The sequence below is a fragment of the Carlito syrichta genome, unplaced genomic scaffold (assembly GCF_000164805.1).
Source record: "Carlito syrichta isolate Samal-C Ts95f unplaced genomic scaffold, Tarsius_syrichta-2.0.1 Scaffold205434, whole genome shotgun sequence".
Classification (NCBI taxonomy): Eukaryota; Metazoa; Chordata; class Mammalia; order Primates; family Tarsiidae; genus Carlito; species Carlito syrichta.
In genome coordinates, this window is record NW_007149530.1 from 222,707 (window position 1) to 250,596 (window position 27,890).

Genomic DNA, 27,890 nt, shown 5'->3' on the forward strand with positions numbered 1-27,890 from the left:
GCCTCAACCTGCTGGTCTCTGGCGATCCTTCCGCCTCAGCCTTCCAAGTAGCTGGAACTATAGGCGCGCACTACCACACCCGGCTAATTTTTGATTTATCGTGGAGATGAAGTCTCACTAAGTTGCCCAGGCAAGTCTCGAATCCACGGGCTCAGGCAATCCACTCACCTCAACCTCCCAAAGCGCTGGGATTACAGGCTGAACCACTGAGCCTGGCACTAGTCGTATCTCTATTGGTTATAAGTAGCAGAAACCCAAATCAAATTAGCTTATGCAAAAATAAAAGAAAGTTATTTGGCTCATATCACTAAAAAAAAGTAGGATTATGATTGGCTTCAGGCATGGTTGGATCCAGAGGCTCAAATGGTGTTTTGGGGACTTAATTCTGCAATCTTTTCACTCAGCCATATAAATGAAGACCAGCCCATCTGGGGCTGCTGCCGTGTGAGATGCCACTAACTGTTGCTGAGGTATTTCATGGAATCTCACTCCAAATTTCCAAATCCTGGTCTTGTCACCTCCAGTACTCAGACCTGATGAGCTGTCACATAAGACTGAACTCTAGAGGGCTGCATCTCCAGCCCCAATCCAGATGCCTCCTTTCCTTGTCAGAACATTGGGCAGGTGGTATAAGGAGAGTTCTGACACTTGTTTTATGTGTGAAATCCTTCTGGACATAGGGACCCAGGGCAGAAGTTATAGCTCTGCCTCTCAGCATCTGCCACTTACTAGCTGTGTTACCTCAAGTAAGTGGCCCAACCTCTCTGAGTCTCAGTTTCTTCATCTGTACAGAGGAGATAATGATTGATCTTTATCTTCTAGGATTGCCTTGAAGATTCACTGAAATGACACATGTAAAGCACTTAGTCCACAGGGTAAACCTTCAGACATGAGCTACCATTATTGTCCTACTTTTGTACTACAAATGAAGAAGTGCTATGTGCAGGAGATTGGCTTTAGAATGGGAATATGATCGCTAATAGCTGCCATTTGTGATATACTTACTGCATGATAGATGTCTCAATATGTACTCCTCACAACTCCTTGCAGATAAAGAATCCAAGGCCCAAGAAGTTAAATCATTTACCAGGAACACAGGTCATCAGGGTTTGGCACCTAGTCTAACCACTGCTTTACTCTGCCTCTCTGAAATGATATGGGAAACAGAAAGTAAAGGGGCCTTTCTGATACGTTTAAAAATATTTGCCTCAAATCAATGCTGAGGGGAATAAGAGGAGGAATGTGGCTTTTAGAAAGTGCTGGGAGCCGGCTCGGTGACTCAGCCTGTAATCCCGCACCTTTGGGAAGCTGAGGTGAGTGGATTGCCTGAGCCCGCGGGTTCGAGACCCGCCTGGGCAGCGAGACCTCATCTCTACAATAAATCAAAAAATCAGCTGGGCGTGGTAGCGCATGCCTGTAATTCCGGCTACTTGGAAGGCTGAGGCAGAAGGATCGCTGGAGCCCGGCAGGTCGAGGCTGCGGTGGCCGGGAGCGGCCACTGCACTCCAGTATGTGTGACAGAGTGAGACTCCAACTCAAAAAAATTAAATTAAAAAAAAAAGAAAGTGCTGGGGAATGACTTACATTAAACAGTTCAGTGATTTTTCTGGGTGGTAGGATTATGAAACATATTCCTTGCTGTTGTTCTATATAGTCCAAGCTTTCTAGTTTTGACTTATTACCTAGTAGTGGGAGGGGATATAAAAGTCTACCCTGAAACAGGAAGCCTCTTTTAAGCTAATATAAACCCATTTGAACAAGTTATAGGGCTATACTCATGATTTGAACAATATTCCCCAAATGGCAACATTTCTGGAAAACTTGAATGAAGCATCTTTATCTTGGGACACCCTAAGCACTATGCTGAGACCTGTGAGGCAGTATTCTGCCTAGTCTAGCCCATGGATTGAGGTGTAGTAGAAAGGACTGTTAACTGGGAGACCTGTGTCTTGTTCCTGGCTCTAGCACTTGCCTGCTGAGAGACATTGGACCAATTGCTTAATCTCTCTCAGCCTCGGTTTCCTCTTCTGTCACATGGTATAATAAAAACCTACCCTTCCTACCCAATTAGGTAGGTGTAAAGATGACTGATACTAATAGGTGCAAAAAATGATAGTCCCATCCCCAGGTAGAGGAAAATTCCTTGGGCAGCCAAGGGTCTAGAGAGCATTCCCAGAGAGTGGCAGGGTCTGCTGGTCCAAATGGAGCATGAGAAACTCATTCCACTGACTTCTGGTGAAGCATATCATTTCATGGGGACCAGCAAATCCCACCTGTACCTCTCAGGTTACCCAGAGGTTCCCACCCTCTGGGGGAGTCTAGGTGGCAGTTATTTTTTGTTTGTTTGTTTGATTTTTTTAGCAGTTGCTCTAGCATTTACAACTTGTATCGTGATTTATTACACTTTGCTTCTAGGCAGTATTATACTACATTTTTCACATATAAGAATCATTCTGCAGTATACTTATTTTGTCCCTCTCAATATTCATGTTATTGTTGTATAATTTTACATGTGCTATAAACATCATAATACATTTTTCAGCCCTCTTCCTGTCTGTGTTTTGATTTGAATTGTTTCTATTACCTTGTCAAATTCACTAATCTTTTATGTGTGTCTAATCTGCTGTTAATCCCATCCCATGAAATTTTATGTTAGATATTATATTTTTGTGCTGAGCACAGTGGCCTGTGCCTATAATCACAGCACTTTGGGAAGCCAAGGCAAGAGAACCACCTGAACCCCCAGGAGTTGGAGGCTCGGGTAATATAGTGAGATCTCGGCTCTACAAAAAAAAATTAACTGGGCGTGGTGGCATGCATCTATAGTCCCAGCTACTTAGAAAGTGGAGATAGAAAGGTCACTTGAGAGGCCAGGAGGTTGGGGCTGCTGTGAGCCAGAATTGTTCCACTGCATTCTAGGTGACAGAGTGAGACTCTGTCTCAAAAAAAAAATTATATTTTCATCGCTAGATATTCTATTTTGTTCTTTTTTATATCTTCCATTCATTCCTCATTCTGCTCATGGTTTCTTCAACTTATTGAAAATATTTAAAATAAATATGTTTTAAAATCCTTATTTGTTAATTCTGTGATATCTGACACTTCTGAGTATGCTTCTATTGACTAACTTTTTTTTCCTAGTTATGGGTCACACTTTCCTGCTATCTTGCATATTCAGGACTTTTTATTGAATGCTGATATTATGAATATTATATTGTTGAGTGTCTGGATTTCATTGTCCTCGTTTAAAGACTAATGGACTTTATTCTTTCAGGTAATTAAGTTACTTATTGGTCAGCTTGGTTGTTTTTAAGGTTTGTTTTTAAGTTTTGTAAGGGCAGATTTAAAGTAGCCTTGACTCTAGAGCTTGTTCAGCCTGTCATTATGGCATGAGCCTTCTGAGGTCTCTACTGAATGTCCCAGACATTCAGCAAGGACGCTCCACTCTGGCTCTTTGGAACTTGAATATCTCTCAGCTTTGAATGAGCTCTGGGAAGTGTTCAACTATAAGCGCCCTTAGAGTTGTTCTTTCTTTAGTAACTGTCCCCTGCCTACTTGTGGAATCTCATCCTCTTCAGCCACAGACTCCAGGGAACACCTCTACGGATGTCTGGAGCTCACTCTGCAGTTTTCTCCTCTCTGGTCCTCTGCCCTTTGAGTTTTAGCGACCTCAGCCTTCCTGAACTCTGATCTCTACCTCTTCAGCTCTGTAAAATTGCTGTGTTCTGCTCAGGTTCTTCCTCTCTGCACTGTGGTCTGGTAAACACCTCCAGATGGAAGCCCAGGCAATCATAGGCCTCACCTCCTTGGTCTCCCTTCTCTAGGGATCACAGTTGTGCACTGGCTGTTCTCCAATGCCTGAAAACACTTGTTTCATATGTTTGGTCCAGTTTTCTGGTTGTTTATAGTGGAAGCTAGCAGTTCTTTTTGAGATCTCTCTGAGGTAGTGCACTTGTCATCTGCACTGGTTATATATGCCCTCAAGAAACCTTTTTTTAAAAAATGGACTTATTGCTAATAAAGGTCAACAAAAACTTGATAAAGTTACTTAACGCTACATTCTGATCTGTTTCTTAGAGAAGCACAGGATGAAGACTCATACGCCAGCACCAAGTCAAATTTGGCAATGGGAATCATTAGTGTCCATCAGCTGATGGCTAGATAAATAAAATGTATTATATTCATTCAATGGAGTCTTATTCAGTAATCAAAAGGAATGAGCTACTGATACATGCTACAATATGGATGAATCCTGAAAACATCATTCTAAGGGAAAGAAACCATATGTTATATGATCCCATTTATATGAAATATCAAGAATGGATAATTTTATAGAAACAGAATGTAGATTAGTGGTTGCTCAAGGTTGGAGTTGGAGTTGGGGAGTAACTGCTGGGAACAGGGTTCCTTCTGGGGGAGACAAAAATGTTCTAAAATTAGATTGTGGTGACAGTTGCCCAGCCTTGTGAATATACTTAAAAATATTGAATTGTGTACTTTAAGTGGGTGAATTGTATGGCATGTGAATTATATCTCAATAAAGCTGCTTTTCAAAAAAGAATAATTTTTAGCAATTTTCTCCTGCATGAGGGTAATAAAGGAATGGGAAGAGACTGTGGTGAAGTGGAAGGGAGGTTTCAGCTATGATATTGGTATATGTACATGTCACAAGTAGTATTCATTCTTGGGCTACAAGTGTGACCACAGAAGAGTTTACACGGTTTATTGGGGGGTGACTAATGTTGGATAGTGGTCTTAAAATTCATTTGCTCTTTTTTGGTTACTTTAGTTATAAGAGGATTCTTCAGAGTTTTGGTGTGATCCCTTCCTTCCAGCTTTCTGGATCCTCAGCAGTAGTGAGGATGTGTTGAGTGGCCTCTGAGAGCTGTGACGCCTCCTTTATGTCCTCTGGGTCCTTATTCAGATCCACCAGAATAAGAGCAGCATGTGGTTAAATCCCAGCCAAGAATGGAAGAGTAGGCAAACCCCTTCTGTTGACTTTTCTGTTGTCAAGGATGAAGGTGGTTATGTGTTCATTTTTAAAGCACTGTGAGTTTTCCATGAAAGAAAAATGTATCATACATTTGCAGACTTCTTGCAGGGATCTTCAACAAGTCTAGACCTAAAAGCTTTGCTTTGCTTAAAATACCAACGAATAACATTTATTGAGTGCTTGGTGTGTGCTCCTCCTGTTCTGAGTGCTTTTAAGTATTGTCAACTCCTTGTTGACTGATATTTCTTCCTTTATATAGGGAATGGGAAAAGACTGCATGTTTACCTCCATGCTTTGTTTTTCAGTAATTCAGATATAATTGCCTTCAGATTTTATAGCATTAATCTAGCAACTCAGTAAGTCATCATCCAATTGGACCTAGCCTTTAGCCAGCTAAGCCCCTGGGGCTTCACATACTTGATATCCTCTGTGTTGACTGAGGACAGTGTTCTCATCAGGTGTGGTGTATGTTGTTTTTCTCTAGGATCATCCATGAAGATGGCTTCTCTGGAGAAGATGTGAAACAGTATAAGCCTGTTGTCTACAGCAACACCATCCAGTCCCTGGCAGCCATTGTCCGGGCCATGGACACTTTGGGCATCGAATATGGTGACAAGGAGCGAAAGGTAGGCCCCTGACTCCATGAGCACAACAAAGAGAGGCCTTGTCTCTGTTACCTCACTGCAAGCCACCAACATAAGCCATTGCACCCATCGACCTGGCAAACTTCCAAAGCAAAGTTACCAACAAAGGCAAGAGCCACAGAATTCCAGGGTTTATTTCACAGATGAGGAAGGGTTGACGACAATTCTAAATTGGGCCTGCCACAGCACTGTATTAGCGGCTATCCTTGGGCAATTAACTTGATCAGAAAACATCTTTGTTAAACAAAGCAAGTCTTGCCTGGCCACCATCTCCCCTCCTTAGGAGAACTTTCTTTGCCTTGTAGCGGTTAGGACAGCCATTTGATTTGACTTTCTTTCCTCCTTTACACCAAGGGATGTGTTTTCTGCCTCTCCTGGGTAAGTCTGAGGACCTAAGGGGCTCTCCTTCCTGTAGGAAGTCAATGTGCTACAACAGAGACTGTTTTTTCGGTTGAGTTTCCAGGCATCTGTTAAGTGGTGAATGGAATAAGTACTATATAAAAGCCTCTTATTTGCAAACATTTACATTAACTGTTAAGACTGAACTATATACAGTGACACTGGCAAAGCTAAATAAATGGAGGGTGGGAGAGAGGGAGAAGAGAAAACAGACTCCGAGAATTCTTTCTAGAAGCAGCAATATGTGTCTTGTTGGGACTGTGAATCCCAGGGATCCTCTCTGGGACCTGGAACATGGACAAGGAGAGCAGGGAGAGCTTCCAAGCACCTGGGTCCTGCACTGGAGCCTCTGAATGGAGAACATTAATCTCTGATTACTGGCCAGATTCGGTGGCTCAGCCTGTAATCCCAGCACTTTGGGAGGCTGAGGCAAGTGGATTGCCTGAGGCCGTGGGTTTGAGACCAGCCCAGGCAACTTGGAAAGACCTCATCTCTACAATAAATAAAAGAAATGAGTTGGACGTGGTAGCGCATGCCTGTAGTTCCAGCTACTTGGAAGGCTGAGGCGGAGGGATCATCAGAGCTGGTGTGGCTGTGAGTATGCCACTGCACTCCAGCCTGGGCAACAGAGTGAGACTCCAACTCAAAAAATAAAAATAAAACCTCTGATTACTGTGTGATGTGATTGTACGTTATATATATATGTCCTGTCTTTGCTACAAATCATCTCCCTCACAGAAGAAGATTATCCTGGTCATCTCTGTATCTGATAAATCATCTGTGACAAACAACTTTAAATGTAAAATTTAATATTTTATGCACAAAGTCCTAATTCCATGGGGCAGCATTGTCCTGGCTCAGGCATTGGCTCCTTCAGGTGCTGGGAAATTTGGTGACTGAGAGTGTATCCCAGGTCAGCCTGGGGTGGGGAAGCCGGGTGCTGCCAGGGGTCCTCGACCCATCTGTTGCTCCTCTGGGAGGCTAAGTCATGAAGCTATTTCTACAGAGGAAGCACTTCTCCCCTGGGAGATCGATTTTGGATTGGCTTACAAAGCCAGGGCCTGTGGAAAGAGGGAGAGAATGGAGGGGTACACTCACTGCAGGCTTATAGTGTGCTGTGCATTGTGCTAGATGCTGGAGGTACACGAAAGAGCACAGCAGGGAATAAAGTCCAGTGAACCACTCATTATCAGAACTAGCCCAGATGAACACAGTGTTTAATTCATTAATAATAGTAGCAACCGTGGGAATAAAAATAATTATCATTCGTTGAGTACCTACTCACTGCCAGCCACTGTGCTAAGCTCTTTACACGGAGTATGAAAGCTCAGAGCAGAGAATGCCTGGTCTGATCTTCAGTCATGGCCAAAGCTACAGGCCTTGGTCTCTCTGTCTCCCTTAGGCCAAGGAAGGGAGCATGATGCTTGAATCTTAGCCAGATGTAGGCACTGTGCCAAAGGAACACCCCCCACACACACAAATGCACACACACATGCTCACAGCACACAAGATTTTCCAAGAGTGTGTATGTACACTGCCATGCCTACCTCCCAGCCAATTCTTCCTTCCCAAAGATCTGCTGTCCTAATCATATATAACCTAGGCAAGTCAGTGTGACTTTGGAATGCTTTTCTCCTTCCCTTTTGGAAAACAGTAATTGTTCCCATGGGATTTTTTTTTTCTTCCATTTTATTATCCTGACTAGAGAGATGATTGCTTGGGAATTGCTAGAACTATGAGATATTAAGGACTATATTGCAGGCCCCTGGGAAACAGGGGCCCTTCTCTGGCTGTTTGTCATCTGTGGAATTTCCTGGACAAGTCAGCCCTCAAGTAAGAGGAAAGGGAAGGCTCTAGTGGAGGTGAGACTGAGAGCAAAGTGATGACTCCCTGAAGAGTCCACTGGACACAAAAGAGTCCAAGCCCCATGCTATTATGCCTGATGGCACCATGGCAGGTGCCCAACCCGTCCCCGGGGCAGCATAGGCTCATCAGGCATGATCTTCCTGACTGGCAAAGGCCTCCCAGGCACTCAGACACCCCTCTGTTTGTTCTTACACCTGTGAGGAGCAGGAAAGTAAAGTGGATGCAAGACTCAGGCCTGAGCAAGCTGAACAACTGGAGAAAGTTATGTCCTGGGAGCAGACTAGAGTGGATTTGCAGACTGTGCAGCCGGGAAGAAGTGCTCATCGATTTTCCTCTTGATGAGTGGACACACCAGATCTGAAAGGGCTGCAGCACCTGCTGGCATAGGGAGTCGAGAGCCTTCCCCCTTCCTTGTTCTCAGGGAGCTTCCTTTCTAAAAATGTAGGCAGCAAACATGTGAGCAAGTAGATGACTGCACAATCTCAGTGGTGAGGACAGTGAAGAAAGTAGAACAGGGTGATAGGAGAGACTGATCTGAGGGTGGGGGCAGAAGCTACTTCAGGATGAATAGCCATAGGAGGATGAGGGGGTCAGAAGGTTCCAGATAAGCCCCTCAGGCCCTGAGGGAGGCGTAGAAGATAAAGCTCTGTTCAGCCTGAGCTGCCTGCAGCCACTCAGCTGCTGATACCCAGATACCCTGACCTCAGGACTGGGTCTCCAAGTCTTTTCCTCTCTCGGATCCCTAGCAGTTGCCCACCTAGGGTATCTGCCACTGGATGTGGGGGAACCACGTCATGCAGCACAGACCCAGACTGGTGTTTTGGTCTCTAAATAATAAAGATCTCTTTCCCTCTCTTGCCGTCTTCATCTCTCTTTACCACTCTCCCACCCATCTGGGGCCATCTGGAGGAAGAGAGCTCCACACCCAGCACCTGCTTGGGCCAGCCAGCCTTGCACTGTCCATACAGAAACGCATCTGAAAGGTTCCTTGCTATACCTCAGTCTCAGCCACTAGAATAATTAGCTTCTCCTGGCAGCTGATTCACCACCTGCCCTGGCCTCCAGTGGTTTCTCCCTTGGCCTCTCTGTGGTATGGACTCAGTTGAGGCCACATGATTATGTGTGAGAACAAGCCTGAAAGAGCTTCCACACAGAATAAACAGCAGCTACCTCCTCCCATCGTTCTTTGGTTTCCATCCCCCATTCCCAGCCTCATCAGACGCCCCACACTCTCAAGCCTCTAGGTCTTTGCTCAGATCATGTTCTCTGCCTCTAGCACCTTTCTCTCCTCTTTTCCACTGAACTGCTCCACTCAGTAAGGGTCAGCTAAGCTCCATCATGTTCATGAAACCTTTGTTCCTTCCCCCAGAGAAACTCAGTTTAGTGTTTTTTTCCATAAGCCTTTATCTCATGCACTGGGATATAAATTAACTGATTGTGAGTCTTTCCTTAGAGCAGTGGGCCTTGCATTTTAAGGTGGTCAGAGTCCATTTGAGCAGTTAATGAAAGCTATGAGCCTTCCCTCCAGAACGAGGTACACATGCACACCTCTAGGAAATACTGCATGCAGTGACAGGAGGTTCTGGCCCCTGGAAGCCCACAAGAGCTAGGCTAAGAACCCCTTCATAATTTAAGGTCTTCTGATCAAGGCTTGTGTCATTTATGTTTGGATTACCTCTTCACTCCAGCAACCAGCACAGTGCTTAGTTCTTAGTAGGTCTTCAAAACTCATTCCTTTAACGGAATATTTCTAATTTTCCCAGTTCTTAGAGAAAAAAAAGTGCCTATAACTTCACTGAATGAAGAGATGTTGAATGAGTGTCTATTATGTGTAGGCTTGGTGCTAAGCCTATGTAAAGATTCAAAGGCTTGTGAGTTGGGGCCTTTAAGGAGCTGGCCATCTTCTTGGCAAGGTGGAGCTCACAGGCCAAGTGAGCACAGCCCTTCCGCCAGGTGGTCACAGAAAGCTTCTTAGAGGCAATGAGGCTGGAGCTGTCCTTAAAGCACAGATATGGTTTGACAGGTGCAGGTGAGGGTGAGGAAAGGCACTTGGAGACAGAAAAGAAGGAAGTAAAGGCAGAGGTTGGAATGACTGAGGGAGATTTGATTGGCAGAGGAGGCTAGTGGCCAGAACAGAGGATTCGGATCTGAGCAAGTTGTGAGGCAGTTGGAAGGTACAGTTGGGTCCAGATTGATGGGCCCTGTAAGGCATGCCAAGGAATTTATCCTGTTGGCAGTAGACAGCCATGGCGAGGGACGGGTTGAAGGTGAGATTTTAGGAAATTATGATGGCATATACAGAGTGGACTGGGGGAAGAGAGAGACTTAAGATAGTAAGCTACAGCAGTGGGCCATGAATGAGGTGAGAGGATCTAGCTGAGGGGTCAGAAGGAAAAGGTAGCAAAATGAGGGAAAGAAAGGAACCTGGTGATTGATTAGCTATTGGGCAAAAGGATGAGGATAAAGAAACTGAGACTCCAGGGCTCCACCAGGAGGTGGTGCTAAGCCGGGTCTAATATGGTGATTCTGCTGGAGGGGTCAGCAGCAAATAGATGGATTCACAGAACTAAAGCTCCAGGAATTACTGACTCCAGGATCATAGTGGCTTTCAATTTACTATGTTCCAGGGCCCGTTTTAAACAATTTACATTATTATTTAATAAACATTACTTAATGTTATAATTATTTAATCCTAACAACCACCTGTGCCGTTGTATTATTGTTGTCCTCCTTTTATAAATTTTAAAAAATGAGGCACACAGAGGCTGAATGACATGCCCAAGGTCATGCAATACAAAATATATGTGTATACAATATAGATATGTAATGCTAATAAAACTGTAGTCCATGTGGTTCAGAGCCAGAGCAGAGTCCTATACAAACAGGCACAGGGCCAGGTGGTGGCTCATGCCTATAATTCCAGCACTTGGGAGGCCAAGGCAGGAGGATTGCTTGAGCCCAGGAGTTCAAGAACAACTTAGGCAACATAGTGAGACCCCCCCTTTACAAAAACTAAAAAAATTAGCCAGGCGTGGTGGCACACCCCTGTAGTCCCAGCTACTTGAGGCTGCGGTGAGCCGCCATCATGCCACTGTACTCCAGCTGAGATGAAGGAGTAAGACTCCCATCTCTAAACAAATGCACAAATAAATAAATAAATAGGCACAAAAAAGCTGACAAAACAAATCATTAAAAGATTATTTCTCCGAAGCCTCATGAAAAAGTAACCCGAAAGACAGTTCCCCCTCTTTTTTCATATATTCTTGGTTGACTTCCTGATCTCTATCCCACCCACTCTCCCTTGAACTGCCATCTCCTCCAGATTCTTCAGAGACCTTCTCCTCCAGCCCAGTCTGCAAGGCTTTTTTTCTCTTGCCCTATCTTCCCTTCTGTCTCTCCCACCAAAGGGGTTCCTGTCTGCCTCTCCCTTTCTCCATCTCTTCCTTACTGTCTGTCTTCCTCCCTTTCCACCTCTCTTCCCCCCACCTTCCCTCTCTTTCTCCCCTCTTCTCACTCCCAGCTATTATTATGTAAACTGTCTTAACCTTTTGAGTTTAGTTTGCACCTTCTTCTTAACCCTGGACCTGAATCTGCATCACAGAAGCAGAGGAACTTGTCTGGCAGAATTGGACTAAACTCTGACACTGGAAAAAAGAACTGGGAAAACTGGACAATTATAGGATTGGAAGGTTCACTTTGACCAATGGGGTGATGGGGAAAGTCTGGGCAATCCTATGCTAATAAATTTCATCACTCACATATATAAACTCATATATATGTATACACACATATAAAATGTGTATATGCATGTATATTATTGCATATGTAAAATATATCATAAACCAATGGACTGGTAGAGAGGTCATGCCTTGAACTTGTATGAGGCTTTATTCAGTTGAAAATACTCTTATTTTCATTATTTGTGCATATGCCTGTTTCTCTCACTTGATCATCAGTTCCTTGAGGACAGTATACAGATCCTATTTGTGTAGCACAATGCCTGTTCAAACTTCTGCTCAACTACCAGCTAGCTGGCCCTAGGTAAATTATTTGACCTCTCCAAGCCTCTGTGTTTTGGGCTATAAAATAGTCATGAACTTAATGCCTTCCTCCTTCATATCTGGTGTAAGAACAGAGGAAATAACGCATGTGACTTGTAGGACAGTACCCAACGCACAGCAAGTTCTCAGCAGTGTCAGCTATTGTTCTCATTATTTGTTTAAAATTATTAAAGTTAGCCAGGCTCTGTGGCTCAGCCTGTAATCCCACGCCTTTGGGAGGTTGAGGTGAGTGGATTGCCCGAGCCCGCGGGTTCGAGACCCGCCTAGGCAGGCGAGACCTCATCTCTACAATAAAATCAAAAATTAGCCGGGCGTGGTAGCACGCACCTGTAATTCCAGCTACTCAGAAGGCTGAGGCGGAAGGATCGCCGGAGCCCAGCAGGTCGAGGCTGCAGTGGCCGGGAGCGGCCACTGCACTCCAGTCTGAGTGACAGAGTGAGACTCCAACTCAATAAATAAATAAATAAAAATGAAATAAAATTATTACTGTTGATAAAGTATTGATGAATTATCCTCACAACAACCTAGCGAGGAGTGGGCAGGGTTTTATCTGCATTTTTCAGGTTAGAAATGAAGACACAGACTCTTACTTGGCCTCCCGAGGTCACTAACCTCAGCAGGAGGAAAGATCAGCACTGACTGGAATTGCTGTCCTGCTCTTCTCTTCCACCGGGGGGCTTCATTAGCGCAGTCCCCCCCTAGAGATCACAGGAGCTCTTCGGGGAGGCAGAATCAGATTTCACACTTCATTTTCAGAATGTCATTGGATCTCCTCTGGAAAAGAAATCTTGACATTTAAGTCACACAGTGCAGCTCAGAACACTATCTTTTTTTCAATCATAGAAATATTGTGGTACTATCTCCACAATGCAGTGCTGTTCACCTTGTGGTTTGCGTGAATTCTGAAACAGACATAAACAAGGATGCTATCTGGCCTGTGTCTGCCTGAGTTCCCTGGGGCCTGGAGATATAAGGGGGGCCCCCAAAACGTCACAAGGTATTTATTTTTAAAAGTATTTTTATTTTTACATGTTTAAACTTCAGACACCTTCTAAGTACTCTCAATTGGATGTAATACACCTATCGAAATGCTTTCTCCATTGCTCAAAACAGTTTTTGAACTCATCAATTTTGATGCCTTTTAGTGCTTCTGGCATTTTTTGTTTCCCACACAAAATGTGGCATGACAAAACATTTCCCTTTGAGGACTTTTTAAATCCAGAGAAACAACAACAACAAAAAAAGTCACTCAGGGTGAGATCAGGTGAATAGGGAAAGTGGGGCATGAGAATCATGCTGTTTTTGGTCAAAAACTGCTGAAAACTCAGCACCATGTAGGCAGGTGCACTGTCATGGTGAAAGAACCAGTCACCTGTTTGCCACAGCTTGGGATGTTTCTTCCGCAAATCATGACATAACCTTCTCAAAACATCCAAATAAAAACTTTGGTTGACCACTTGATCTGGAGGAACAAATTCTGAGTGTACTACAAGGGTCCTGCCCCACAAAAGATAATTCCAGTGGTGGTGGTTTGATCTGATGGGGCCTGTGGGGACATGACAGATGAAGGCCTCATAAAACCTGAGGCCGGGAAGAGGCATGTAGACCCGCCATGTGCTAGGCACTGAGGCTCCCCACCCACAGCAACCCCAGAACCTGGCTTTGCTCTGACCCTCTGCCTACCCAGATTAATAGAGCTTGAAGCTCCTCTATTCAAGACCATCTAATTCTGCTGTTCCATTTTGCAGATGGAACAAGATAGGCCTTATCTGGTCCAAACTGAGAAGAGACTTACTCAAGGGAATTTGTGACAGAGCAAGGACTAGAACTTACTGTTTCCTGAATCACTGTTTAGTTCTCTTTCCATCTCACCAGACTGCCTCCAATCAGCCAGCCAACTTGAGCCCTTGTTTTCTTTCATTCAGTCAGTCAGTCATTCCACAAATACTTGTTACTTACTTAGTTTACTTATTACTTTTGAATACTTCCTGGGGAACAGTGCACAAGATGACAGGGGTGGATTTAAAAAGAGCCGGGCTCGGTGGCCAGCCTGTAATCCCGCACCTTTGGGAGGCTGAGGTGAGTGGATTGCCTGAGCCCGCGGGTTCAAGACCCGCCTGGGCAGCGAGACCTCATCTCTACAATAAATCAAAAAATCAGCCGGGCGTGGTAGCACATACCTGTAATTCTGGCTACTCGGAAGGCTGAGGCAGAAGGATCGCCAGAACCCACCAGGTCGAGGCTGTGGTGGCCGGGGAGCGGCCACTGCACTCCAGTCTGGGCGACAGAGTGAGACTCCAACTCAAAAAAAAAAAAAAAATGCAAAGATCAAGGGGCTTCCAAACTTGTGCAGTGATGACGACCCTAAGATAAGCAGGTAGACTCCTTGGTTTCCAAGGCTTCTCCCAGCCCCAACATGCCAGCTCTCCAGGGCTCAGGCAGGATCCACCAGCCAACTGCCTGTGGTCTAAGGCTGACTTAGACCACATGCTCCTGATCTGGAGGAGGCATCTAGTGTCTAAGCCCTGCCCAGGGAGCCCCAGACTTGGCTGCTGGTACCTTGGCCCAGGGTGGCATCTCCAGTGGCTCTTCTAAAAGGAAGAACCAATTCAAAGGAACAGCAATTTTCAGGATGGGAAATTCGGAGGAGAAGGGACTAAAGTCTCAGATTTCTGAGATGTCTCTCAGGTGCCTCTTCACCTCAGAGTCTTGGGCTTCCCCCTGAAAATGGTGCTTTTTCATTTAGACCTTGTTCTTGAGCTCTCCTCTCAGCTGGTCACTCCCTCCCTTCCCCCCAGCCCCCTCTGCTTCAGGGTTGTCTTACCTCTGTGGCCAGACAGTAAGCCCAGGACAGGTTGATCTTGTCCATCTACATGTGCCTCACATCATCACACCCAGTATCTGGCAGGGTTGTGAGTCGATGCCTTCATGAGTGATTGCATTCATCCAATGGTGAGTGCCTCTTCCAGGACAAGCACTGGGCAGGTGCTAGGGATATGCCCGTGAGCAGGACAGACAAGTCCCTGCCCTGAACAGCTGAACCCAGGGAGGAGAAGAATGAAAGATGCAGAATACACTTCTTTCCACGCCTTCCTGACCCCTCCACAGCCAAAGCAAGAAGTGACTGCATGCCTTCATCTGTGCATGCTCCATTCATGCATTCCCAGCGGTGGGCAAGACCAGGGTCAGATGCTCAGCCCTGCCATTCTCCAGCACGTTGGGCTCCTTGGTCACTGCAGAGGCCTCAGCCAGCACCTGGCCTCCATCTGGCCCTGTCTGACTTCCCTTCTGGGACCTGCTGAACAGAGTAGGGTGCGTGCTCAAGGCTGGGCTGCTGTTTATCTCTTTGTGTTCATTGCCTGTGGAAAGGGGCATGGAATTTTAAAAAGAAAGAAAAGTCAAAGGAAATGTAAATGAAAGACCTCAGCAAACAGTAAATGAAAACCACACGCTTAAAGTAGGGTACCTTGCTCTTTACTCCCCTCCCTCCCTCTCACTCTGTCTCCTCTCTTTCTCTCAAGCTTACACTTCCCTCTTCCCTCTCTGTAAGCCCTAATTACTTTGATGGTGGGAAAATTTGATAACTATGCAAATAAATATCCCCCAGCATCAGGACTGGGGCAGGCCCCTGCTAATGGCCCTTTCCTGGAGTGTCTGGGACGCCCTCTCATTACAGCCCTTCCCTTCCCCCATGCCTGGCTACTCCACAGGGGGAACTGAGAGGCTCCTCTTTGGAGAGGGGATATTATAGGTACATCCTTTGGGCTTGTAGCTGTTGTTTTAAGGCCACAACCAAGCTGCCATGTAGACCGCATAGCCTTAGACAACACCTTAAAACAAGGGAACAGCTGAGGGGGCCGGCACTGTATTTTGAGACTTCTGGAATATTGAAAAATGAGGAACTCCTAAAACAAGGTCACAAAATCATGATACATTTTAAATGTGTATACTTAGCAAGGTAATACTTTGGGCCCACCACAAATGCGATGAAACATAATTGTGCTCCCTAAAAAATATTTGCAGGATTTACTAAAATACTAATTCATAGTGCAGTGCCAAGGTGGTGGCACCTGTCCCTCCCCTGCTCAGAGACCCTGCTGGGTGTGTAGCAGGGGTTACAGTACTACACATGAGGGGTGAGGGATGGCTTCCCCAGGAAAGCTAGAATCATTGTCCATCCTCCCCACAACTGCACACACACAGCAGTCTCTGCTCCACTCAGCTCTGCCCACCCCCCACCTTTATCTGCAGGGCCTCCAGCAGTGGACTGGCAAGGCTGCCCAAGGTCCTCTCTGGGTAAATTAGGACACTTTTGGTTGCAAGTGATAAAAGGCACAATCAAACTGGCAAACTGACTTATTAAAACAAAACGCAAAACCATCAGCTGGCCCAGAGATTAAGAAGTCCAAAGGCTTGATTCAGCAGCTCAGGTGATGTCCTTGGCTTCCTTCCATCCCTCCACTCTTCCCCACTGTGTGGTCTTCACCCTCAGATGCCACAACATCACTCTCCCACTGTGGGACAGGCTATCACTGGTAACCTTGTGTGTATCCTGGGATGTCACAGAGCACAAGGTCCTGCATAACTCTCTCTGTCTTTCTGTCTCTCTCTGCCCCTCCCTAAACTGATCACCATGACCAGTAGCTGAGGGGTTTCTGGCATGAGAGTGAATTCCCCAGCGGAAAACCAGGAGCTCATGAAAAAGGAAAAAGGAAATGGAATCAGAGGAAATGGATGCTGGGAAGGCTGCTACTATCCACAGATCTCCCCTTGACTTTAGCCGCCAGCTGTGCTGCCCAGTGGAAGAGATGACTCATACTGTAGGGTGGAGGGCTGGTGCAGCAGGATTATGAGATAACCCAGCTTGACCAGGAGCCAGTGCTGTTGTTTCCATGGTGGCTTTTCCACCAGAATCCCAGGTGGCAGTGCACATGGACATGGTCCCAGCCCACCACCACTGGGCAGTCTCACCTTTCCACTGGGTCTGCAGTGGGGGGTGAGGGAAGAGCGAGAGATGAAGAGGGGAGATGTGCTAGGAGCAGGGAGGCTCTGCTAGAACAGTCAGGTGCAGCCTTTGAGATGAGCCCAGTGAGACCTCACTGCAGAACTGGGAGGCACTGCTGCAGAGGGCTGCCCACAGAGGCAAGGTGGAACAGCAGGGGTCAGAGCCAGGCCTTGGAGTCAGAGACATGACTTGGCACAGTGGCCCTGCCATCCGCCAGCTAGTGGACTCATGGCTAGTCATTTGGCTCATTAAGCCTCAGATTCCTCATCTGAAAAATGGAGATAATAATAATACTCACAGGGCTGTTATGATTAAGAGAAATTGCATGTTAAAAGTTAAGCAAGGTGCACAGTAAACAGTACACAGTAAACAGCTATTGGTATCACCCTCCTCTTACCTGCATCTTACTGCTTGTTTAGTGAAGGGCCAGGACCAGAAGCCTGAGTGTGTCAGTTGTTTAAAACCAGAGTGAAGGGTCTGTGTCAAGGCCTCTGAGCTCCTGCAGGTCAAAAAGGTGGCAGCATCCCTCTTGATAGCATTATCACCTGTGGTCCTTATTCCAGGCTGGAAGACAGTGCACTTTAGTGCCTGCCCTCTTGCTGACTCTGCAGTTGTGGAACTGAGGAGGACTGTTTCTGAATCAGGGCTCAGCATGGCCTAAGAGAGAAACCCAAAGAAAAGGAGAGAGCAGGAGAGATTTCACAGAGAAAGCAGGAGAGCAGTAGACAATGCCATGGGACCTGGGAGACACTGGAGGCAGTGCGTAAATGGGCAGGGCCATCCCTACCTTACTGAGTGCCCCACTATTGCTCAGCACAGGACCTGGCACTGAGCAAATGCTCCTGAAATGGCAGCTGCTCTGTTCCTTTTCATTAGAGCTTCCTGTGGCTCTGTGAATGTCATTCCTTAGCCTCTCTAGCTGGAAGTATCTTCTCCCTCTCCTAGACGCCCACAACATCTGGCTCTTGCATTCATTCACTTATTTATTTATTTGAGAAAAGTGTGCTTGGCCTTCTTTGCACCAGCAGCGTCTTGAGCGCTAGACACATTGCGGTGACCAAAAGCAAGCAGGTGTGCTGCCACCCAGAGCTCAGCTGGCAAGCAGATAGACAGTTTGCAGTAATTCCAGAGAGCTGAGTGTCCTGACAGCAGGGCTGGCCCGGCCTGTGCTAAGGAGGGGGCATCTGACAAAAAGCAGAAGGGACTGGCATCAGTTGGGCAAAATTAGAGGGGAGATAGGGAGGGAGAATGTTTCCGTCACATGGAACATCATGTACAAAGGCCCTGAGGTAGAGAGTCCCGACCAAGAGTAAGGGTCTGAAAGAAGGCCAGTGTGGTTGGACCCCAGTGGTCAGGGGGACAGTGGCAAAAGATGAGGCAGAAGAAGGAGACAGGGGTCAGCCATGTGAGAAGAGCTTCCAGGCCATGGAAGGAACGTTGGCTTTGTTCCTAGCTAAGCAGGAAGCCACTGAAGGCTTTAAACAAGGCCAAGACTTGGCTTGCATAGGATAGGCTCTAGATGGCTGTGTGGAGAACAGAGAGATGGGCAGCCGGACTGGCGGGAGGAGAGGGGCTAAGAACATCCTACAGTTGGCCAGGGACAGTCCAGAGAGAGCAAGGCCTTGCCCTGGGTCCGCCTGTTGTCCACCTGACGTGGAGCCCCATGTGCCTTATTGTCCTCCACCAGGCACACGGGCTAGCAGAGAGCGTGCTGAACCCTGCAGGTGTCTGTTGGGTGAGTAGAGGGAGGGCCAATGCCCTTCCTGCAACCACTGCCATACTCCATGCATTCAGAGAGCTGCCACCTTCTCCCCCAGCCCGTGGCCACAGCCCCTTCTGGGTATTCTGACCTCCACTTCCTCAACCCCGACCCTCACCTCAGTTTCTTCATCTGTAAAATAGGGATAAAGTATATACTTATGATAATCAAATAACCCTAGATGGGGTATCCTTGCAGTATAGCATACTCCACCAAACACCACATGAACATGTCACCACCACTGGCTTCTGTAGACCCTTCCTGGCCCAGACAGTGAGCTCATATCACCCAGCACAAGGCTAGCAGGCACAGTTCTTGTTCTCCCCTCCTGGGCCTGCCCGGGAGTGGCTTCTTGAGAGGACGTGGATTGAGAATGTTTGCACAAGACTACCCTTCCCTAGTATCTCTGGTTTGAGGTCCCGGGTGCGGTCCTGAAGTAGCTCACTGCCGAGTTAGGTTCAGCTTTTCCAGCTCTGTGGAGGCCCTCCCCTGTCTTCCCTGGCCCTCTGTCTTCCTTCTGTCTCCTTCCTTCAGCACTTGTCACAGCAGCCCCACTCCCTGCCTGGTGCCTAGACCAGCCGGTTCCCTGATGACAACTGGCCAAGGCAAAGAAGGGCGGCTCTCCCAGCCCAGGGCAGCTCCCTAGGCACAGTCCTTCAGGCCAGAGTACCGCTGGGGTTCTTGGTCAGGCTGGGGGTTTTATCACTGTTTTTAGAGTCTGTCGTTGTGGACCTAAACGATGAAGTTCTTGGTTCCCAGATGCTTTCTTCTCCAGGACCAAGTCTAAGAATTCCACTCTGCAGCAAGAAGCCTGATGATGAGGTCACAGACCATGTGTCTTCTCTTGTGCACACGCTCTATTGAAGCTCTGTGTGCGGTAAGGCAAAGAGCATGAGCCTTGGAGCCAGACAGGCCCAAGGGCGAAAGCTGGCTCCTTCTGTTTTAGCTTCATGACTGCAAGCAGGTTCCTTATCATCCCTGAACCTCAGTTTTCTCATCTGTAAAATAGAAATAGTACTTGTGTATATCAGTCAGGAAACAGGTTCAGCCACTGCAACAAAGACCTGCAAAGTAGCAGTGACACAACTAAGACAGCAGTGCATGACCTGAGCAGCCCAGATGTGACACAGTGTTGAGCCCTCTGTCATGCTGCTCCATCACACTTGGGGTTTCTGCTTCCATTGCAAATCTAAGAGGCTGCTCCAGCTACCCCTCCTAGCCAACAGCAAAGAGAGAGAGAAAAATGGATGTCTGTCTGTTGCAGAAAGGGATTGGATTGGAGAAGGTCTCCATGGCATGGACCAAGAAACGTCTGAGTTGGGGGAAGAGCTAGTGCCAAGTAGTGTTCCATGGGGATGGTTGGAAGGCTCCTCACCAAAAGATTGTGTCATATCGGATTTACTTTTTATCCAAGGCCTAGTGATTCCCCCCAGCCTAGAACACTGGAATCTTAGATCCCATACTCTTGGCCACTGAGGGTAAGCCTCCTTTCACAGGACAGGAACCCCTACCTTTCCCGGCATCTTCTAGTGGACCTGCACCGGACCATGCAGCTTTGCCAGAGGGCCTTTCGTGTGGTCCGGTGTTTCTCCCTCCTCCCCAGGGAGGCTTTGCTGACTGCCCGGTGCTTCCTGATTGTCCCTTCATCGTGTGTTAACATTCCCCGAAGTCCATGGCAGCCCTGTTGGAACTTTACTTCCACAGACAGCTTTCTATGTAAGCACTTTGCTGTGAACATGCAATTCCATACTAGAAGAGTCAGTAACACTTCCAGCCCAGGATATGATGGAGCAGAGCTCTCATTTCTCATCAGGTAAGTCTGGGAACTGCATCTCCTCTCAGGGAACTGCAGTGCACATATGTATCGAAGGCATCCAGTCTTGAGTCTTGTGCTAAGGTTGCCTGTTTACACGTGTCTCATCCAGTGTTTCCCAAACCTTTTTTTTTTTAATTAAAAAAAAATTTTTAGTAATCTTATTAAATTATATAACCATTCTCTGGGACATGCTGCTCCCACCCAGGTCCTTCCTTTCACAGAGGGGAAACTGAGGCACAGTGTGAGGAGACTTGCCTGAGATTATACCACCAGGTAATAGCAGAGCTGGGATGAGTGCCAGGTCTCCTGTGTTCTAGACCAAGGATATTCCCACCTGTGTGCCTCTCTCCTCCCTCCACTGGAAGCAAGAACCACATTCCCAGTTTCCAGTAACTATTCAAGTCTGCCTTCTTTGCTCCAGGGACCTTGACCCATGCGCCCCCTTAGCATCTGGCCTCCCCAGGCAGTCGGAAGGCAGGGCCATGCCTCTTGCTTCTACTCCTGCCACATTTGCCCCCACAACATCCAGCTCCCTGGTAGGACAGATCAGCTTGTGATTAAGAATGAAACGTCCAACTTTGGGCTAGGGTTCTCTTTTTTGCCATCCATCAATTACAGCGGCACAGGGTTGTCGCTGGAAGACTTTCACTCACACTTGCACTCTGCCTGCTTCTGTCAGTGGCAGGAAAGAGCAGCCCTGGCACCTCTGTGTGTCCCGCACTGTTCAAGCATGTTCCTTATGTCAACTCACTTGATCTTCTTCTCTTCCCCCTTTGAGGGCACCATGCTTCTTGACAGGACCCTGATTGACATGTAGATTCTATTATTATCCTCATTCTACACATGAGAAAACTGGAGTTCAGAGGGATTACTAGCCCAAGGTAATACCACTAGTAAATGGTGTAGCTGGATTCAAACCCAGGCCAGGCCATCTGGCTCCAGAATGTGTGCCTTTATTTATTTATTTGAGTTGGAGTCTCACTCTGTTGAACTTTTTAGAAGTTCAGAGTGCAGTGGCATACTCACAGCCACTGCAGCCTCCACCTGCTGGGCTCAGGCAATCCTTCCACCTCAGCCGTCCAAGTAGCTGGAACCACAGGCACGTGCCACCATGCCCTGCTAATTTTTATTGTTTTATTGTTGAGACAAGGTCTCACCAAATTACCCAGGCTGGTCTCAAATCCCTGGACTCAGGCAATCCTCTTGTCTCTGCCTCCCAAAGTGCTAGGATTATAGATTGAGCCACCACAACCAGCCCAGAACATGTGCTTTTAACCAGTTAGATGAGAATGCAGGTCCATACCATCCATCTAAGCTTTCTCACCTGGAAAATCACTGGGAGCCATAGCCTTGAACTAGGCACTGAGCTGTGCACATAGTTGACAGTCAATGAGTGCTGAGAAATCGGGAAAAGACCCGCCTCATCCAGTGTCATCATCACATCCAGCCTATAGCCGACAAGGCTGAGGTGCCAACAGAGCGATGGGGGCCTCCTCTGCTGCAGTTGAGGCTGCCTTTATCAACCTGGCTGGCTCCTGGGGCCTTGCCAGTCACTGGATTGAGAGGGTGGGATAATTGTTCCAAGTGTCCCTATCTGGGACGTGCCAGGAGGTAAGCCCACAACAAGTCCTTGGGTTGCAGGTCCTGAATGTTTCCAGGCAATGTGAGGAAAGGAGAATCAGGCCTGGCCTCTGCAAGGAGGCTGCTTCTTCCTGGGGAAAAGTTGGAGGATATGGGAAAACACAGCCTCACTATCCTCATTTTGTAAGCCTCCCAGCCCCGATGGTGAGAGTGGTTGGAGCGGGAACCAGCTTTTCCTCAGTGTGACTTTCTGACGTCTAAAGGGGCAGGAGCCCAGGCAACCTGGAGCCCCCCGGAACTCAGCAGAGGACGCTAGGGTACTTCGTCATGAAGAGATCCATTGTGAACCAGAGGTATGCCAGGCTTTGGCACAGGGGACTGTAGGAAGAACACTAATCCGTCACAGAAAAGCCAGGCTCCAGACCAGCCCTGTCCTAGCTGGCGCTGTGACCTCAAGAATATTTCCCTTGTCCTACAGGTTCTCAATTTTTTCATCCATTAAATCTGAGGAAAGTGATCTAAGATCTCCCCTCCCCCACTCCACCTCCTTTTCAGTTCTATAAATTCTAAAAAGTTCTATAAATTCCTCTGACAAAACTTAATTGCTAAGTTTAGGTGATTGCCAAGCACAAGTCTCTTCCTTTGTATACAAAAGAGAAGAAAAAAAAGATCCAGAGTTTCAAAGGCAGGACACATGTGTTCAGTTGGAGATTGACTTTCTCTCGAGGTAGTTGATGTTCCAACAGCTGCCAGGCTGTTCACCCCAAAAGCAGCCCAACAGGAGAGAGAGTCCTTGGTGAGCACCCAGTGCAGGCCTCTTGGGACTGTGACCCAGGGCAGGGGACTGTAGAGGTAGGCACCTGAGTGAACTGACATACGTGGGCCACGAGGGAAGCCACTAAATCAGGCAGAAAAACACTGTCAAGTGTTACCACTGCTGCATCTGTGTCAAGGGTAACTGTGTCTCGGGGAGGCAGGAGAATGAATGGCCTTGCAAAGCTGTCAGTTTTTGTCTGATCAATCTGGGAGGCTTCCGGGGAGAGCGGGAGGATGGATTTCAATAGTGGCTTGTTTGAAGAGGATGAAATGGCAGGCTCGGGGTTGGGGTATGAAGGCCAGGGAGGCCTTTGGACAGCTGAGTAAGGACACTGTCACAAACATTTTATACACATTTCATTGACTGGACCACAGCCCAAACCCAGAACACACGGGCAAGTGTCCCATGGCACCATCAGGGCACCAGGAGTCCAGAGCAGTGGGAATGTCCCTGCCCCATTCCCCCAAACAGTTGCACCAGTCTCCTCTCCAGCTCCCCACTGCCTCTTCTGCCCTCCACCCCATAATCTATGCTCCACACAACAGCCAAAGTAAGCTTTTAAAAATGCATAGCTAATCCCCTGCTTAAAAGGGCTCAGTGGCATCCTTTGCTCACAGGGTAAAGCCAGGCCTTATCTCCTGCAGCTCCTGTCACAGGCTCTGCTGCTGATTCTTTAAATGCTGCAACCCTCCGGCCTCAGGGCTTTTAAGTGACCTATCTCCTCTGCAGGGGATATTCTCTATCATCCCTTCTTCCACCTGGGGGAGGTAAACCTGAGCTCTTGTCACCTCACCTTCCTTGGCTCACCACACAGGCTGGACCTCTTGTCCTGACTCCCAGAGCCCTGAGAACTACTTCAGGGCCTTGTCATAGTTTGTAAATGTGGGTATATGCACATGTGAGTGTTTGATGACCCAAGCTAGTCTGTAAGGGACAGAGCCAAGGCCACATGACTCCAGTTGGAGTTAATCTTCAGCATCCAGCACAGTGCCTGGTCCAGAATTGGTGGGTGTACTAGTAAAGTCTGCTCCAGGGATGGAATTACTGCCCATGATGCACTGGGTCAGGATACATATTTCTCTAGTTCACCTTCCAAAACTGAGACGTTCCTCCAACCACTGTCACAGTTCAACACAGGAAAGAGCTGCTGGCAGGCTCTGCCCTATCCTGCCCTCTCAGCCTGCAGAGCTGGCAGCATCCCAGGTGCTCCAGCCTCCTGAAACAGTCATTGTAGAATCGAGCATACCTGTGGGTACCTCTGCACTTGAGGCCTGCAGGCTTGGTGAGTCAGGGTCGCAAACACCCAACCAAGCCTGTTCTTCCTCCCAAGCCTTGGCTTGAGAAGAGTCTGGTGATGGTATAAGGAAAGTCAGGACTACAGTTCTGGGTTTCAGACCCAGCTTTTCTAATAACTATCTGGGGGGTCTTTTGAAACTCTTTGTAATGCATGCAATTCACTGGGTCTCTTGGTCAGATGATGAAGTAGCTCCTGAGGTCCACGAGGCCACAGCATCCTTGGCTGTTCAAGGAGTCTGCTCCTGTGAGTGTAGCAGAGAGAGTCACTGAAAGAACCAGCCAGAATAACTTTGAGAAGTGCAGCCCACTGACCTGGCAGATAGAGGGGGTAAGAGGGTAGACATTGTGCTCTTTCTGTGTGGGAGTCAGAGGACCTAGAGTCCTGGAGCTCTCTGATTGTCCTGAGCCTGGACATTCTCTCTGTCCTTTCTCCAATATTTACAGAGCACCTCGTTAGTGCTGGGCCCAGAGAGAGCTCACACTTATCTCCTTCATCCCAGTGCTGACCAGAGTGCTTGAATCACAGGCCCTGTGCCAGTCTGCCTCCTCCCAGAGCCCATACTACTGCTTTGCCCAGGGCGTGGCCTAGGGAAAATTACTGTTCTGTTCAGTGCTTCCTTTTCCTTACTGTAAAATGAGGGTGATAATGATAACTGGCCTGGTGCCTAGGACAACGTAAAGTGCATGAAGAGTGCCTGTGTAAGCTCCGTGCTAGTCTGCTCAGGCTGCCATACAAAATACCTCAAATGGTATAGGTGCCTTAAACACTTATTTCTCACAGTTTTGGGAGGTGGAAGTTCAAGGTTCCAGCCAATGAGGTTTCTGGTGAGGACTGTCTCCTAGGCTTGTTGTACTCTTCCTGGCTCAAGAGTATGAGAGTGCCAGAGCTCACTGGTATCTCTTATGAGGATACAAATCCTATCACATCAGGGTCCCACTCTTAAGACCTCATTTATTCCTAATTCCAGTTATAGCCACACAGGGGGCTAGGGATTCAACATACGAATTGGGAGAAGGGGAGCATACAAGAGGGGACCCCAAAAAAACCAGAATCATCTTTGGGGGGTGGGCCCCTTGTGGTGTAGGCTTCCTCAGCTAGGTAAGTGTACTAGGAGCCCATTGGCATCAGTGTAACATCTAGCGTTGTGAGAGATTGCATTTGACTTCACTGAAATTTTTTTGAGATTATTTCAACATGTTTGCCTATTTCATGATGGGTGATTTATGACTGCACCTACCACACCGTACTGTGTTCAGCAGCTTTTAACTAACAAACGTCATGACCTCCGTGCCCCACCCTCCCTATTCACCCAGTATTGCCCTGAGCAATTTTTTTGTTTGTATTTCTGGATTTAAAAAGTCCTGAAAGGGAAACATTTTGCCCATGTGGAAGAGGTGAAACAAAAAATGGCAGAAGCACTTAGAAGGCATAAAATTGATGAGTTAAACGTGTTGAACAGTGGGAAAAGGGTCTCAATAGGTATAGTACATCAAAGAGAGAGTACTTTGAAGGTGACTGAAGTTTAAACATGTAAGAATAAATAACAATTTTTGATAAATAAATTTGAGGTTTTTGGGGTCCCCCCTTGTATACATTCAGTCGATAATGCTCTTATTAAGATTTAACCTTTATGATCTGCTACCCTAGTTTGACCCTGGTAACAATTTACCTGGCGTGTATATAGGCCTTTACCAATTCCACAGCTCTGCAGTGAGCACCCTGAGGGAAAGAACCCTTGTTTTCTAGATCCAAATCTGGCACCAATGTAAATGTCTTTCATTTCCATCATCTTTTGTGAGCTCTGGACTTTCCACCTTGGAGCAGGAGTAGCAGGAGTTTGCAAATGAGGAAACAATTCAAAGGACTTGCCCACAGTAAAGCAGCTAAGTAGTGGCAAAGTTGTTCTTGAACACAGATATTTGAACACCTGGCCCATTGCTTTCTACTACTTGTATGGCCCCTTGTGAAATTAGAGCACATAGTTGATAAAGTCATATTGTGGAGACCCAGAATGAGTTTGGAATCTGAATCCTAAATCCAGCTTGCTCGTAGCCCCTCTCACAGGCCTCAGTTTTTCAGCTGCTGAATGGAAACAACACTCCCTGCCCAAGTACTATGCAGGAAGCAGAGAGCAGGTGTTGCACACGTCACTCATGTGAGAGGTGATGTCTCCTGAAAGCTGGCCCTATGCATCTATCCCTGTAACCTGGCCCCTTTTCAGGCATGGCACAAAGGACAGGCACCCCCCAAAAGAAACCCCCTTCCCATTAGCAGTCACTCCCTGTTTCCCCACCCTTGGCCCCTGGCAACCACTAATCTGTTTTCTGTTTCTATGGGTTTCATATAAATGGAATCTTACTTTATGTGCTCTTTTGTGTCCGGCTTCTTCACTTAGCATAGCGTTTTCGAGGTTTATCCATGTTGTAGCTAAATAATACTTCATTGCATGGATATCCCAAATTTTGTTTGTCCATTCATCATTGGTGGACCTTTTGGTTGTTTTCACTTTGGGGCTACTATGAATAATGCTGCTGTGAACATTCATGTACAAGTTTTGGTGTGGACTCCTGTTTTTATTTCTCTGGAGTACATAACTAGGAGTAGAATTGCTGGGTCATGTGGAAATTCTATGCTTAACTTTCTAAAGAACCATCAAAGTGTTTTCCAAGGTGGCTGCATCATTTTACATTCCCTTCTTCAAGGTATGAGGGTTCCTGTTTCTCCGCATTCTCTCTAACACTTGGTATTGTCCATTATTTCTGTTATAGCCATCCTAGTGGGTGTGAAATGATAACTCATTGTGGTTTTAATTTCTATTTCCCCTATGACTAATGATGTTGAGCAAGCTTTTCATGTGCTTTTGGCCATTTGTACATCTTCTTTGAAGAAATGTCTATTCAAAACCTTTGCCCATTTTAAAAGTGAATTTCTCTTATTGTTGACTTGGAAGGGTCCTTTGTATGTTCTGGATGCAAATCCTTTAACAGATAGATGATTTGCAAGTATTTTCTCCTATTCTGTAAGTCTTCTTTCCATTTTCATGATAGTGCCCTTTGAAGTCTCACCCCATTCTGTCCCTGCCCCTGCCCCGCCCCTTTGCCTGGGCCTCCCTCTTCTCGTGGCCTATTTATCTACCTCTGTTCTTTTGAGCAGCTGTAACAAAATACCTTGGACTGGGTAATTTATAAACAAAAATTAAAATGTATTACTCATATTTCTGGAGGATGGGAAGTCCAAGATCAAGGCAGTGGTAGATCTCGTGTCTGGTAAGGGTTCCCTCTCTGTTCCACAGATGGTGGCTTGTTGCTGCATCCTCACATGACAGAAGAAACTGACAAGCTCTTTCAAGGCCTTGTATGACGGCATTGATCCCATTCATGATGACGGAGTCCTTATGCGTCTAATAATCTCCAAAGACCCCACCTCTTCATATCCTCACCTTGGGTTAGATTTCAACATATGAATTTTGGAGGGACACAAATATTCAGACCTGGCATTATTGCCTGCTCAGCTTTTAGGACTAGCACTCTCTTGGGGCTTCGGGAACTGACTCTTTCTGGTTCCATGGATGACGTGCTTACCCAATGTTTCCCCAGCAGGCTTTCTTTCATCTAGCAGAGTGTATGAACTGTGCCCAGACTGCAGTTGTCCC

The 27,890-nt window shown here is 46.9% G+C and overlaps 1 protein-coding gene across 1 annotated transcript in view; it reads left to right on the forward strand.

Moving 5' to 3' along the window:
- GNAO1 (G protein subunit alpha o1) overlaps positions 1 to 27,890 on the forward strand; it is a 161,255-nt gene that overhangs the window by 81,466 nt on the left and 51,899 nt on the right. The window contains exon 2 of the mRNA XM_008051602.2: positions 5,478 to 5,619. Within this exon, the coding sequence (XP_008049793.1) occupies positions 5,478 to 5,619 (142 nt within the window). The remainder of the gene's footprint in view (positions 1 to 5,477; positions 5,620 to 27,890) is intronic.